At 56.6% G+C, this 14,361-nt stretch overlaps 5 protein-coding genes across 5 annotated transcripts; 2 read left to right on the top strand and 3 right to left on the bottom strand.

The window, feature by feature from the left end:
• Nucleotides 1–17: 17 nt before the first annotated feature.
• On the top strand, nt 18–645 carry ACA1_020810 (uncharacterized protein; the record flags this gene model as incomplete). The annotated part of the gene is made up of 2 exons (XM_004338405.1): nt 18–320; nt 436–645. 2 exons carry the CDS (start codon nt 18–20, stop codon nt 643–645), a joined length of 513 nt encoding a protein of 170 aa, XP_004338453.1.
• On the bottom strand, nt 618–3,993 carry ACA1_020800 (tetratricopeptide repeat domain containing protein; the record flags this gene model as incomplete). The annotated part of the gene is made up of 18 exons (XM_004338404.1): nt 618–725; nt 777–783; nt 914–1,003; nt 1,102–1,243; nt 1,479–1,545; nt 1,616–1,699; nt 1,883–1,993; nt 2,057–2,078; nt 2,178–2,312; nt 2,373–2,503; nt 2,565–2,647; nt 2,704–2,821; nt 3,051–3,117; nt 3,235–3,363; nt 3,423–3,461; nt 3,528–3,652; nt 3,717–3,765; nt 3,920–3,993. 18 exons carry the CDS (start codon nt 3,991–3,993, stop codon nt 618–620), a joined length of 1,581 nt encoding a protein of 526 aa, XP_004338452.1.
• Nucleotides 3,994–4,207: 214 nt separating this feature from the next.
• On the bottom strand, nt 4,208–5,067 carry ACA1_020790 (uncharacterized protein; the record flags this gene model as incomplete). Its single annotated transcript, XM_004338403.1, has 5 exons — nt 4,208–4,368; nt 4,495–4,566; nt 4,681–4,752; nt 4,827–4,967; nt 5,022–5,067. 5 exons carry the CDS (start codon nt 5,065–5,067, stop codon nt 4,208–4,210), a joined length of 492 nt encoding a protein of 163 aa, XP_004338451.1.
• Nucleotides 5,068–5,852: 785 nt separating this feature from the next.
• ACA1_020780 (Longchain-fatty-acid--CoA ligase 1, putative) lies at nt 5,853–9,284 on the top strand (the record flags this gene model as incomplete). Its single annotated transcript, XM_004338402.1, has 13 exons — nt 5,853–6,151; nt 6,269–6,425; nt 6,527–6,632; nt 6,742–6,818; nt 6,918–7,102; nt 7,150–7,408; nt 7,503–7,686; nt 7,819–7,933; nt 8,030–8,148; nt 8,315–8,438; nt 8,557–8,667; nt 8,776–8,923; nt 9,024–9,284. The coding sequence occupies 13 exons, from the start codon at nt 5,853–5,855 to the stop codon at nt 9,282–9,284; spliced, it is 2,145 nt and encodes a 714-aa protein (XP_004338450.1).
• A 474-nt stretch (nt 9,285–9,758) lies between these two features.
• Nucleotides 9,759–13,947, bottom strand: ACA1_020770 (multisensor hybrid histidine kinase; the record flags this gene model as incomplete). The annotated part of the gene is made up of 14 exons (XM_004338401.1): nt 9,759–10,224; nt 10,294–10,442; nt 10,553–10,747; nt 10,854–10,925; nt 11,045–11,290; nt 11,368–11,520; nt 11,666–11,802; nt 11,944–12,118; nt 12,204–12,296; nt 12,449–12,703; nt 12,854–12,975; nt 13,090–13,236; nt 13,380–13,566; nt 13,816–13,947. The coding sequence occupies 14 exons, from the start codon at nt 13,945–13,947 to the stop codon at nt 9,759–9,761; spliced, it is 2,529 nt and encodes an 842-aa protein (XP_004338449.1).
• Nucleotides 13,948–14,361: the final 414 nt, after the last annotated feature.

Below are 14,361 nucleotides of genomic sequence, written 5' to 3'. Positions count from 1 at the left end.
GCTTCAGCTTCACGAAGATGAGGCTCGCCCTTTGCCTGGCGCTGGTCCTGTGCGGCCTTGCGTTATTCGCGGTGGGCACGGTGAAGGGCAACGTCGATGAAGAGCCGATGTGGTTCGAGGAAGACTTCGTCATGGAAGGCCTGATCGCTACGCGCGAGCTGGTCGAAGATGGGATCCTCCCCGAGGGCGGAGTGGGCAAGCTCAAGCGCCTCAACCCCAACAAGCGCTTCGCCTACGCTCCCCCCGCCTCGGTTCACTGCCCCGGAATCGAACAGCACGAAGTCAACACCTGCTTCACCTACTTCAAAGATGACGACCAGGTAACCTTTGTTCAATCTCTTTCAACTCCATCTTCAAGATTTGAAGTTGTTATGTAATCTCACCATCATGTTTTCACCATCACCCGGGTCTCCCGTATATTCCGCTCCTGCGCAGAAGTGGTATATGCAGAACTGCTGCGCGTGCGACGTGGATACAAAGTTCAACATCAATAACCCGGCGAACGGCCCCCACGACCAGCCCTCGCGGTGGATCTTCTTCAACCAGGGCGCTATCTCGCCCGGACAGAAGTGGAAGCTCTTCTTCATGGACGACAACCCAACGCTGGAGCCCGCTCTCTACTCGGCCGAGCTCGCTGACTGCTGATGGACAGCCACCTCCTCCACCACCATCATCACCATCATCTTCACCACCATCTCTTCTGTCATCTTCTCCTCTGCGGGCACCTAAAACTTACATTCTGTCTCATCCGCGTACACTGTCACACTGAACGGTACCTGCTTACTCTTCGACGAGGGAGCTGTGAGTAGAGGTGGTGTGCTGCTGCTCGGCAATCTTCTCGAGAAGGTGAGAGTAGGCGGCGACCATCTGCTGTTCGCTTTCGGCCTTGGCTGCCGGGCAGTGCTGCAGGAACTTGAACGCGAGGCTCATCCACTTCTCGGCCTCGTCGTGCTTCGACAATCGGTACTTGTGCGTCCCGTTGTTCCAGGCCTTTGCCAGCAGCCTGACGCATGTCACCCCCCCAAACCCCAAAGAAGTGAAGTCGAGTGAGCCATCGCTTGCGTCCAAGAGCTGGTTCAAGGTTGCGTCAAGTTACGTTACCATCGCAGTTCGATCTGAGGGAAAGCCGAGGATTCGGTCTCTCGCTCGCCCAGCTTCTCGATAAGCTTGTAGGCCTGCTCGTAGAGCGGCCACGCACTTTCGCGCCCTCCATTCAATGTGATCAGCTGTCGGAAAAGGGCGCCTGTTGTATACGCGGTCACGGTGAGCGCGCGTATGTCAGGGCCAAAGTGGGACAAAGAAGGGGAGATGAGGAGTCGTAACTGCAGGTGACGTAGTTGATAGAGCGGGCGTTGGTGTTGATGTGAAGGCAAGTCGTCAATGCCTCCATGGCAGCTGCAAAGCGAATCAAAGTGTCAGATTTCTGTTTTCCTCTCGTTGGCACGAATCGTTCATACCTGCAGTGCGCCTTGGCGAACTGTCCAAGCAGAGTGCAGCCATGGACTCGAATACGACGGGGCTGATCCCAGGTACAGCTGCAGCGCTCTGAGCGAGTGGAATGAACACACATATTTGAGTGTTGGAGCACACAACTACTGGAGCGGAGTGAACTCACCTGAATAACCGCAACGAGGCTTTGGTCGTTCAGCTTCAGGGCTAGCTTGGCGTGCAGTTCCATGACTTTGATCTGTGGGATGCGCTGGTCGACATGGGCCGACGTGGCACCACCGCTGTGACTGACGGAAATGAATCTGGCGTGTTGGGCGGATAGCTCGTAGCAGGCATCGATCCACTTCACCACCTCTTTCAACACGTCCTGGCAGATTGTATTAGTTGTTTGATCAGCCAATAGAGTGACTCAAGGCGAGAGGGCATTAGTTACCTCGTTGAAGCCTTGCGCTTTTTGTTCCTCCAACTTAGCCGCGATGGCGAAGAGCAGGCTCGACTTCTTGGTCTCCAAACTCTCGCGGCTCATGGGTAGGACGCTAGAGTACTGAACTCGATCTCACATGTGAGAATATACTGTTGCTATTCTCTTCGCGTGTCCGTGGCGTACCTCGAATGCATAGCGATAGCACCTGTAGCAAAGTTCCAACTCTTGCTGTTTGTTTGCCTGTGTTCTGAGCGGGAATGAGCTGAGTAGACAACCTGCAGTATTTGGTGGTTTTCTAACTTACCCAAACTTCCAGCAGACACCGATAAGCCACTCGAGCTCGTCGAGGCTACTGAACATCTGTACTCCGAGCTCCTTCAGTTTCTCCGTACCCAACCGTAGATAGTAGACCGTCTTCGTCAAACCCTCAAGGGTAGTACTGCACGGACACCAAGTAAGCCTACCGCATTCACAGGGTTACCTACAGTGGCGGAGGTACCTTTCCTCGCCGTTGGTTGACAGCTTTATCAAGTTGCGGAGGACCTTGCCGATGTGGCCCAACCGATCAGCGCTGATAAAGGTGGACATGATGGCCTCCAGCGCGTGCATGGCCACCGATTGCCGCTTCATCTGAACGTCACCATAGGTCATGATGGCAAACAAGAAATTGTTTAAAAGAGCTTTCGCGTACCGCCCACGCCTCCTCTGCAGCGATGTCGAGATACTTTGAATCGAAATCCTCACAAGCGCAAAGTGCAACAAGCTCTGCCTTAGCTGAACACAAAATGAGTTGAAATTGCATGGGCATGATCAACGCACGGTGGTGCTACCTTGCTCGTCGTCTGGGACATGAAGCTGGATCAAGAACGAGAGGAAATGCGTCGCCAGGTTTGACTCACGAATATTCGCTTCGTTTGCGTGCTTCAGTGCTTGGTCGTACTGCTTGAGCTGCATGAAGCACCGAGCGATGATCCTGTGAACGCATCGTACGCTTAGCATATTGAGTCCGGCGGCTCAGGAAGGGCCAGCGTACCGATGATAATTAGCTTGATTGGCCGTGTCACTTACGTCGAGCAAGCGGTAAGAGCGCTCAAACCACTCCAGACTGCGGGTAAAGTCGTCCCTCTGGCCATACGAAATTAGTTGGAGCCGCAACCTGAACCATGGTTGAACGTACCTGAAACAGGACGGCCCCAACGTTCCAGAGCAGCTGTTGAAAATGCTTCAGCTCGGCAGCGGCAAGCCTGTGTCTTCCACTATGATGATCTAGAACACCCAAGCCATCGTAAGAACCGGGCCAAACAAGACACCTGAAGCGTGTGCGCGAGTAACCTGAAGTGGTCTGCTCAACCACCGTGCACGCTCTCGAATGATCATTGACTTCTTCGGAGACCAGAAGGTCGAGCAGTCGGAATCGGATCTTGCCCAGATCGCCATCTTGAGAGAAGCGACTCTGAAGAAACGTATAGCCAAGGATCGCTGCCTCGGGTCTGAGGACTGCGTTAAGGAACAACTCTCGACCTCTAGGCGTACAGCGGGTGCAGCGTACCGTTTATTGTCCCTGGCCAAATCGCACGCCGCAAATGCCCTAGGGAATACACGCTGAGGAGTGTGCCTACACGGACGTCAAGCATAAGTCCATGTGGTCACGTACATGTCGAGGGCGTTGGTGTCCGGGTGTGCGAGTAGCTTTTCGAGATAGTTCTCCGCTAGGTCAAAGCGCCCTTCCGCGAAGTTCAGCTTGGCGAGCAGATACAGAACAGAATGGTTCTCTTGCATCTGTTGAGATGAGCAACTCTCGTAAGAAGTCTGTCATAGCTCTGCATGAATGATAAAGGCGTACCTCACTGGCGAGCTGAGCACTTTGCTTGGCCCTATCGTTGTTTCCGGTGCTGAGCAAACAGTGCGCCATGAGTCGCAGAGTTCTAGCTTGCTTGGGTACTGCTTGCGCTTGGTTCGAGTCCTTGCTCATCAACTCATACGAACTGCGGCAGTGAGCTGATTGCCTTGCAAATAGATCTCTACAGCAACGCGGAAGAAAGGTACCTCTCAAGCCACATGATGGCGTCGGAGTAGCGCGCCTGCTGGTGCGCCTGCACCCCATAGTTGTAGCACAGCATAGCTGTGGGCTTTACCTACGCGAGATCACAGTGTTAGTCAGTAGTTCGGCGGCCGTATGCAGTGGACTATGGTGAGCAACCTCTTGCGGTACGAGTGCGATGAGAGCCTTCGCCTTCTTCAGAGCCTCATGAGCGCTTTCGGCGTCTTTAGTCGCCCAGTACAGCTCCATTCTACGCGGAGATGATGGTGAGTGAGAAGCTACCGAAACACGAGCTAAGTCACCACATACTGGCTGATGAAGAACATGAAGAGCATCTGCTGCACTTCGCCTTCAGCTGCTTGCTCGCTGAACTCGGCCTCTATCCTCTGCCACAGCTTTTCAACCAAATTGTTAGCGTATAGATGCAGGATTCTAAGGACCGATGGTTGGCTTACTGTTGAAGCAGTAGTGAAGCAGTTCAGTGCCATTGACGCGTTGTTGAGATCTGTCAACAGCAAGTGTAGTGTACGTCGCATAAGGCTGAGCCCAGACCCCACTCAAGATGGACGCGAATACGCACCGCTCCAAAGCTTGCCCGTCCTCGAGAAGAACTTGAACGAGCATACGATTGTCTCAGGGTCGTTAGGCAGGCCTGCAGTTGCCAGCGACAGCAGATCGCACGCAAGGTGGCGCACTAGCATGGTCACGGAGAGAGTAGGGACTGTGAGGTCAGGTCAGCGTTCTGTGTTGTACGTCATGTCCGCACCTCGCACGTTGAGCTCCTTGGAGGGCAGGTCCTTCCTCCCCATTTCAATCGCAACATTCCAGAGTCGGAAGGCTGTGCATGCGGTTGCCGTGGGCGTAAGCAAAGCTTTACGGACGTCTCTACGCGTAGAAGATTTGCGCACGTACCGATCTCCTTGAGTAGTCTGCTGTAGTTGGGAGCAAACGAAACCGAAGCATGGAGTTCGTTTATATGCTTGCGTAGCGCCGATGTATCAATGGCGTCCAGTCGGCCTTCTTGTGCCTTCGTCTCGATCTCGGAGACCAGGTCTGCACAGACAGGAAGATTAGCGCCAATTAGGATACTAGCATTCGTCCTGGTACCTTCAAGCTGCGTCATGAAGGAGTCGGCGATCTGCACCTCTTGCATCTTGACTCGACGTGTGCACTTCTTCTTGCGTTAGTGTAAACAGCCACTACGTCGAGGTAGGGCGGCGCCATCTTTCGTTTGCCTGCCTTTCTTTTGATTTGTTCTGTGTTTCGTTTTTCGTTTTTCGTTTTTCGTTTTTCGTTTCATTTCGTTTTTCGTTTCGAACCACCGCGGTGCCACAGTCATGCACGGAGTCTGCACCCCCGCCAGGCAAGGCTTCTCCGTGGTGCACCATCGAAGGGTGCGGTCTCCTCAGTTCCGGGTACCTCGGGAGATGTTTCGCTCCTGCGCAACATAGCCAGCCCTGCCTTTGCACTATGGCTTTTATGGTTTAGGCTTTTTGACCTGCACGCCTTCTGCCACAAGTAACAGTAACTTGCCTACCGACCTGCTGGCTCTGATCAAGAACAACTCGGCCTCGACCTCGATGTACTCGCTGTGGGACCCGCCCACGGCGGCGATTCTGGCCGACTCGTCGCTCATCGTCTGCTGGCCGAGTGAGCTTCTCGGAGAGTCGGAGCTGATTGTCGACATATCTCTGCATGGTGACGAAGCGGCGACAGGGTTCAACGTGCGCGAAAAACAGGGTCCCTTCGCTCGACTTTGGAGGCGCTGCACTTCCCTCGGCTCTCCCTTCTGTTCTACCTCCACTATCTCAGTTCAGTCAAAGGCCAGATCGACAAGCTTGGATCCATTCAACGCTTCAATCTGCCATTTGGCATCAATCTATTCGCATCTCTTCTGCATCTCTTTGTTGATCTACGAACTGTCGCTCAATTCGGGTAATGTCGATCTTCTTCGACTACGACGTTACGCTGGCGTTCGCCATCATAACGGTGACATCGGCCTTGTTCTTCGTCGTGCTGCCCTTCCTGGCACGTGATCAGCAGCGTGGCCGCATCAAGCCGGGTCCACGCAAGAACACCAAATTCTCCCACCAATCGTATGATGTCGCACCACCCGAGGCGCTGGGCGAGGGTCCCATCCGCAGAGCTTCTGACCTCAAGCCTGATGAGGAGCTCTACGATTCGTTGAAGGACACAGAAAACAACCTCGTCGTAGCCACCCTCTGCCAGAACTTCGCGTACCATTCCTTCTCCTTCTCAGAATGCATTCTATCAATCAAATGCAATCTTTTTCTTTCTACCTGCCGATCCCTTTGATGTTCTTCCACATCCTCACCACCGGCGGCATTGTGCAGGAGGAGCGAGAGGCTGTTCGGCAACTGCCGATGCCTGGGCACGCGTCGCTTCGAGAACGATGGCACTCGCGGTCCCTACGAGTTCCGCACCTACAAGGAGATCGCCGCCCTTGCGCGCTACTTTGGCTCTGGCCTCAAGAACCTGGGCGCCAAGCGGGTGAGTGACTGTTGCCTCCTTCTGTTCTGATGTTGTCGCTGTCAGGCTTCTTCTTGTGCAATCCGTCTCTCCGGCCGCAGCTAATGTGTCGCGACGGGTAGGGCGAGCATATTGGCATCTACAGCAAGAACAGGGAGGAGTGGGTGATCGCTGATCAGGCATGCAGCGCTTACTCTCTCACCATCATCGCCCTCTACGATACTCTCGGTACATAGCGTTGCCATTACTCTCTCTCTCTCTCTCTCTCTCTCTCTTTCACACACACGCACACACAACGCGCTGACCTTTGGTCCGTTTCATCTTCTGCGCTCATCAGGTGAGAATGCCGTGGCCTATATTGCCAGCCACGCTTCCACCCGCTTTGTCGTCGTCTCCCGCGAAAGCCTTCGTCCCGTACCCTCTTCTTCTTCTCCTCCTCCTCCGCTGCTTTGAGCCACGACTCACGTGCAATGCAATGACTCGCGTTTGACCATCATCTTCTTCTTCTTGCAGCTGATGGGCGCGGCGCCCGACTGCCCCGAGCTCAAGACCGTCATTCTCATGGAGGAGCCCACCGATGAGGAGCGGCTGGCCGCCGAGGCGATCAACCTCCGCCTCTTGTGGTTCCAGGACGTCGTCCAGGACGGCAAGTCCAGGCCCGTCACCATCGACCCCCCGACGCCCGATGACCTCTACAGGTGTGTTTCCTCTTTTCTTCATTTTTCTTTTTCTTTTCTTTGTGTAGCAACTCATATACGACCAACATGTGGCCGCGGCTATATTGTAGCATCATGTACACGTCGGGCACCACGGGCGACCCCAAGGGCGTCCTGCTGACGCACCGCAACGTGATGGCCATGATGGCCGCCGTCAACCAGCGGGTGGCCAAGAGCGTGGCCACCCCCGAGGACGCCTACCTGTCTTACCTGCCTCTGGCTCACATCTTCGAGCGTGCCATCATGCAGTGCGCCTTCTCCCGCGGCACCCGCGTCGGCTTCTACCAGGTACTGCTCACAATTGAACTGCACCACCGCACACGCAATTGATCAGCCGTGCTGACTGCTTCTTTTTCATCATCATCAACTTTTTCTGGCTCAGGGATCGGTGCTTCACATCATCGACGACGTGCAGGAGCTGAAGCCCTCGTTCTTCGTGGGCGTGCCGCGCGTGTACGACAAGATCTACGGCAAGATCGTCAACCTCCTGCCCCAGCAGCAGGGCAAGGTGCGTTGGTGGCTCTTCCGCCGGGCCGTCGCCTCCATGGAGAAGACCCTCAGGACCGGTACCCGCTTTCACCTTTGGTTTTTACTTCTTTGTATATTTTTACTTTATATTTTTATATTGTTTTCGTTATTTCTATTTATCATTGATTTATTCATTATTAAAACTAAATAATAATGATTTTCTTGCTCAGGCAAGGAGAGCGATCTCTGGAAGTGGCTGGTCCTCAACAAGGCCAGGAAGAGGCTTGGCGGCAACGTGCGGGCCATGTTGTCCGGCGGCGCCCCACTCACCCCCGTGGTCCACAAGTTCCTCACTTGGTAGGGCACACGACACGACCAACGACACAACACACCTTTCGTTGGATGTGCAATGGAGAGTCTAATGAATGCGGGCGATTGCAGCGTGTTCGGATGCACGATCGTTCAGGGCTACGGCCTGACCGAGACCTGCGCCGGTGCCACTGCGGGCTACCTGGAGGACCCCAGCTTCGGCCACGTCGGCGCGCCCATGCCCTGCTGCGGTACGCCACACGCCGCCACAAGTGACACGAATAATTAATAATTAATAATAATAATAACAATAATAAATAATACTGACTAACAAATTGTAGTAATTATCATAATGATAAACTTGATAATTGGCAGTTACTAATTGTTTTTTATCATACGTGCCAAATCAACCAACAGAGATCAAGCTCGTGGCCGTGGACGACATGCCCGAGTACGATCCCAACGGCGAGACGCCCTGCGGAGAGGTCGTCATTCGCGGCCCTAACGTGAGCCCGGGCTACTACCGCGACACCGAGAAGACGTATGTGCCATGTCGTTCTGTGTGTCGTGTGTCGTGTGTCGTGTGTCGTTGGCATGCGCGAGTGTCGGTTGAATACTCACAATCTTATGTGCACCACTGCCAGTGCGGAGAGCTTCAGGAATGGCTGGTTCTTCACGGGTGACATTGGCCGGTGGAATCCCGACGGCACCCTCTCCATCATCGACCGCAAGAAGAACATTTTCAAGCTCTCCCACGGCGAGTACATCGCGTACGTCGCTCTCTCTTCTTTTTCCTCCTCTTGATGCAACACGCTCACACCTGTGTGTTGTGTGTTGTGTGTGTTGTGTGTGTTGTGTGTGTTGTGTGTGACATGCAGAGTGGAGAAGCTCGAGGGCGCGTTCACGAAGAGCAAGTTCGTGTCCCAGATCTGGGTCTACGGCGACAGCAACAAGGCGCACCTTGTGGCCGTCGTCTACCCCGACCCCGACGCCCTCCTCCCCTGGGCACAGAGCCAAAACATCCCGGTACGTGCGTCCGTGTGCGGCGTGTGTGTGCGGCGTGTGTGTGCGGCGTGTGTGCGCGCAATGACTCACTGCGATGTGTGTTGGTGGCGATGCGAAACAGTTGACGGGAAACAGGGCGACCGACTTCCTGACGGTGTGCAGCGACGAGCGCGCCGCCAACGCCGTGGCGCAGGACCTGCGCCAGGTGGCCAAGGCCACCAAGCTGCGCGGGTTCGAGGTGGTGGAGCGAGTGTACCTCACCCCCGAGGAGTTCACCCCCGCCAACGACCTCGTCACGCCCACCTTCAAGCTCAAGCGGCCGCAGCTCAAGAAGCACTTCAACCACCAGATCGAGTCCATGTACGCTTCGATTCCTGCCTAAGGCGACACCACCTGCTTTTCTCTCTCCAAGATTGTGTCGTCAACGATGCCCCCGTTCATCATCCACCTTCATCATCATCAACAACATCAAGCGCGACCATCTACCTCACTCACCGCCAGAGGATCGACTGCTAGGCTTTCGTCGATATATCAATCACGCCTCTTCCTTATTCAATCATCATTTTTGTTCTTCAGTGCTGTGGGCCAATAGATCACCTTCATCATCTCCATCTTCTGGCCCCGTACACGTGAATCCTCATCTGAAAAGTTATAGCTTGCGCCTCCAGCAAAAAGGCCCCAAGTTGTAAAAAGAGCGAAGAAGAAGGAGGTTGGGGTGCATGAAACGTCTGCGGGCCGAGGGCTGCACACGTCATCAAAAAAAGGGTGTATTGATACAACAACTATGTGCGCGCGCCACGCATGCTGATGATGGGTGGTGCTGGGTGGTCACGGGCGAGGGTCCTCTCTTCTCTTTTCATCGCCGGCCTACGCCCCTGTGTTCCTCCTCGCCCACCTCGGCGATGCTGTCCTCCTCCGACGTCGGTGGCGACGACGGTGGTGGCGGCTCGCGCTCCTCCTCGTCGTCGTCGTTGTCGTCATCGCCATCGTTGTCCACCACAGACTTCCTTCGTCGTCCCTGTCGTCGTTTTCGTCGTCCATCGTCTCCCTCCTTCTCTCCTTCTTCACCGTCTTCTTCATCCTTTTTGCCGTCCTTGCCCTTCACCTCTTCCTTTTCCTTCTCTTTTCCTTCCTCGTTTTCTTGTTGTGTCGTCGTTGTCGTCGTGGCCGTTGCCGTACCGGCGCCGCGCGCCTCTTCGTCGTCGTCGTCGGGCCGCCCGGGGCTCGCCGCGCGGGCCTCCGCATGTGGAGACCCCAGCGGCGTGTCCGTCGTCCACTGCGCGAGCTTGCTGTAGATCGTGTGCTGCTCGTACGGCTTCGTTCTACTCACGCGCAACACAAACATCAGCAACTCGTGAGTGTGTGCGTGTGCGGCGTGTGCGTGTGCGTACATGTAGTCGGACATGCCGCCTTTGAGGGCGCGGCTGATCTGCTGTTGGCGCGAGTTGCCGGAGAGGCCGATGACGGGAGTCGACGGCAGGTTCAGCATCCGCTCCCGCTCCCGAATCACCTGCGTCGCCGCCAGACCGTCCATCACAGGCTGCACCGCCACCACCAACCACCCGATCAGCACCGCACGACACGACACGACACGACACGTAACACATAGCACGACACGCAACACATAGCACGACACGACACGACACGCACCATTTCGATGTCCATGAAGATGAGATCGAATCGGCGGCCCTTGGCGACGGCGTCGAGGTAGATGCTGAGGGCCTCCTCGCCGTTGTCGGCGGCCTCGCAGTAGTGGCCCCGCCGCTCGAGGAACCGCAGGATGACCCGCTTGTTGATCGAATTGTCCTCCGCCACCAGGATCCGCTTCGGCGTCATCGGCTTGCTCTGCTCTCCACCCAAACCAAAAACGAAAAACGAAAACGAAAACAAAAACATGTGGTTGTGAGGACATGCGTGCGTGTGCGGTGCGTGCGGTGGGCGTGTGCGGTACGTTGGCGCTGAGCGTGAGCTCCTGCGATTGGCGCGCCTGGTTCTCCTTGAGCTTCTCCTTGGCTCGGTTGTGCTGCACACAGAAGAAGAACACAGAAAACCACTTTTAGTTCCAAGCCGTGCGTGTCGTGCCGTGCGTGTCGTGCGTGTCGGGTCGTGTGCGACGTGCGTGTCGTGCCGTGCGTTGTGTACCTCTTCGAGTTGGGAGGGGGTGACGTAGCCGCACTCCATGGTGAAGTGGAAGGTGGAGCCGGCGCCCTTGCGGCTGCGCACGTCCAGGACGCCGCCCATGAGGGCCACGAGGCCCTTGGCGATCGACAGGCCCAGCCCCGACCCCCCGTACTCCCGGTAGGTCTTGTGCGACGCCTGCGAGAACCGGTCGAAGATGCGCGACTGCTCCTCGTGGCTCATCCCAATCCCCGTGTCCGCCACCTCGATCTGTCGACCGTCATCAGCGTGTGCGGTCCCGCGCGTGTCGTGTGTGTCGTGTGTGTCGTGCGTGTGTCGTGCGGTACCCGCAGTTCGGTGGTGTCGCGGTTCTCGCGGTGGAGGTAGTAGGCGGACACGGTGATGCCGCCGCGGTGGGTGAACTTGATCCCGTTGCTCAGCAGGTTGACCACCACCTGCATGAACCGATCCGGATCGCCCCGCACCACCAACACCGGCTTCTGTTGTCGTGCAGCGCGTGCGATCGTGCGTGTGCGGTGTGTGCGGTGCGTGCGTGTGCGGTTAGCAAGGCGGTGGTTTATGGGGGGAAGGGGGGCTGCGTGCCTCGTCGGGTAGGGAGGAGGGGAGCGGGGTGGGGTCGTTGACTTGGAGGGTAAGCTTCTTCTCCTGGATCTGCGACATGAACATGGACGCCGCCGATTTGATCACCTCCATCGGATTATAGATCACCCGATTCAGCTCGATCTTATTCGCCTCCAACTTGGACAAATGCAACACATCATCTGCACACCACGGCACACACCGCACACACCGCACATGACACGCACCGCACACACCGCACATGACACGCACCGCACACACCGCACACGTGGTGAGTGTTTGGTAGAAGAGGGGGGCGAGGGGGGGGGTGTGTGCGCCGGTACCGGTGATGACTTTCTGGTGTTTGGCGCAGGTGCTGATGGCGTTGACGCAGATCTCCATCTGCCGGAGGCTCTCGCACATCTGCGGCTTCGCGGGCCACTCCACCCCCTCGAGCTGCGCGTGAACCGACGCCAGCTCGTCCTGCAGCAGCGTCACGTTTCCGTAGATCCCGTTGATCTGTGCCCGGTGCGTGCGGTAAGCGTGTGCGGTGGGTGCGGTGAGCGTGTGCGATGAGCGTGTGCGGTGTGTGCAGGAGACGTACGGGGTTGCGGATCTCATGGCATATGGTGTCGATGAACCGCTCCTGCTTGACCCGGAACGCCTCCGCCTCCGCCGCTCGCCTCCGTTGGTGCTCCTGTGTGTGTCGTGTGTGTCATGTGTGTGTGTGTGTGTGTGTGTGTGTGTGTCGTGTCGTGTCGTGTGTGTCGTGTGTGTGTGTGTGAAATTTCCACGTATGAGCGTGTCGTGTCGTGTGTGCCGTGTGTGTCGCGTGTGCGATGATGGTACCTCGGCGTCGCGAAGGGCCGAGAGGCGTTCGTTTTCGCGGCGGCGCTCTTCGGTGACGTCGCGGAATTCGATGACGGCGCCCACAGTGCGTCCGCTCTTGGAGAGGGGCGCCACGGCGCAGATGACCGGAAAGATGGTCCCGTCCTTCCGCACGAACACCTCCTCCACCTCCTGCGCGGCCACCAGCTCCGCCGTCGAGTTGTCGATCGGGCACTCCTCCATCTGCCGCCCCCAATCCCACCACCCGGTCAACCCCTTTGGCCAAACCATCAACCGATCAGAACACGCGCGCGTGTGTCGTGCGACGCGCGCGTGTCGTGTGTGTCGTACGTGTGGTGTGTGTCGTGTGTGTCGTGTGTGCCGCGCGTATCGTGTGTGTGGCGTGTGTCGTGTGTCTGGACGTACGGGGTAGAAGGTGTTGTCGGGCCGCTTCCAGTGGATGGCGTAGTGGAGGGGCTTGTCCTTGATCTCATCAAGGGTGTACCCCGTCACCCGCTCCGCCGCCAAATTCATGAACGTCGGGAAGCCTACAACCACACGACACGACACGACACGACACACACGAGCAACGACACGACACACGACTCAGTGTTCGAACCAACGCAATGAACTGGTGGTGATGCGTGTGTGTGTGTGTGCACCTTTGTGGTCCATCATGAAGAGGCACGAGGCGGCGTTCTGCGTGATGGTCTGCGTGATGTGGGCCTGGTACTCGAGCTCCTCGGCCGTCAGCCTGCGCTCGCTCTTGGAGCTGGTCTGGATCACCTCGAACAGCCCCCGCACACGACCTGCTCGTGCAGCGTGTGCGCCAACGTTAGCCGCACGACGCACACGACACCACACACAGCACAGCACAGCATGCACGGCACGACACCACACCACACACGCGGCACACACAGCACGACAGCACGACACGCACGGGGGGACGTACCGGTGGAGGCCTCGACGTCGGGGATGAGGGTGGCTTGCATCTCCTCCTCCTGGTCGGTGTCGGCGTTGAACATGTAGGGCGGCAGGGGTGGTGGCGCCGGTACGCGCGTTTGGAAGGACAACTGACGGCCCTGCAGACAGGTCTCGATGTGCGGCCGCAGCGTCGACGCGGCGTCCTGACCGCGCACCTGCGAATCGCATGGCGGCGCCGTTTGATTGACGGACGAATGTGAGCGTTCCCGGAACAAGCGCTGCCCGGAGCGCGATGACGAAAAAGACGAAAAAGGCAAATGCCGAAACGCCCGGCTTTGCGCGCGATTCCGAAATCGACTTGAAAAATGTCAATATTGGGACAAAAAAAATAAATAAATAAATGTATCAACAATTGACAAAATTGACAAAAAATACGAATAAAAGTAATTGGCCGTGGTGTATACCTGGGAGAGGGTGCGGCCGATGACTTTGTTGCTCGCGGCGGCGTCGCGGCGCTTGAGCTCGCCGAAGCGCAGGCAGAAGGCCGCGTTGGCAAAGGTGTACTCGAGCGAGGGCACGGAGAGTCGCGCGATCATCACGCCCGGAAACAGCTCGGCGAGCACATCGACCAAGGCCGCCTGCTCCTCCAGGAGCAGATTCGTCTGGATCTGCACCTGCTCCACCAAAGCCGCCGCGTCTGCGTCCTTGACGAAGCCCGACTTGGCAGCGGCGACCACTGCGGTATGCTGCTCGTCAGGAGGCGATGACAGCGAAGCCTCCACAGTGGTGACGCCACGCCAAACCGACCCTGGCCCGCCATCACACGTCAGGAATGTCAGAAATTCTGTTCAAAAAGTCGCGAAAACCCAATCTCTTATTAAAATGAAAGAATAAAAACATCAAATAACTTGCATAACTTGATTTTGAAAAAAGATTGATTGATTTTTTCGCCGGTGTAGCACCCCGCGTGTAAAAGAAAAAAGGGGCGGGGTGGTTCCAGCTCAACCCCC

Source organism: Acanthamoeba castellanii (genome assembly GCF_000313135.1).
Source record: "Acanthamoeba castellanii str. Neff unplaced genomic scaffold scf7180000084095, whole genome shotgun sequence".
Taxonomy (NCBI): Eukaryota; Discosea; order Longamoebia; family Acanthamoebidae; genus Acanthamoeba; species Acanthamoeba castellanii.
This window is presented reverse-complemented; position numbering and strand designations above follow the sequence as displayed.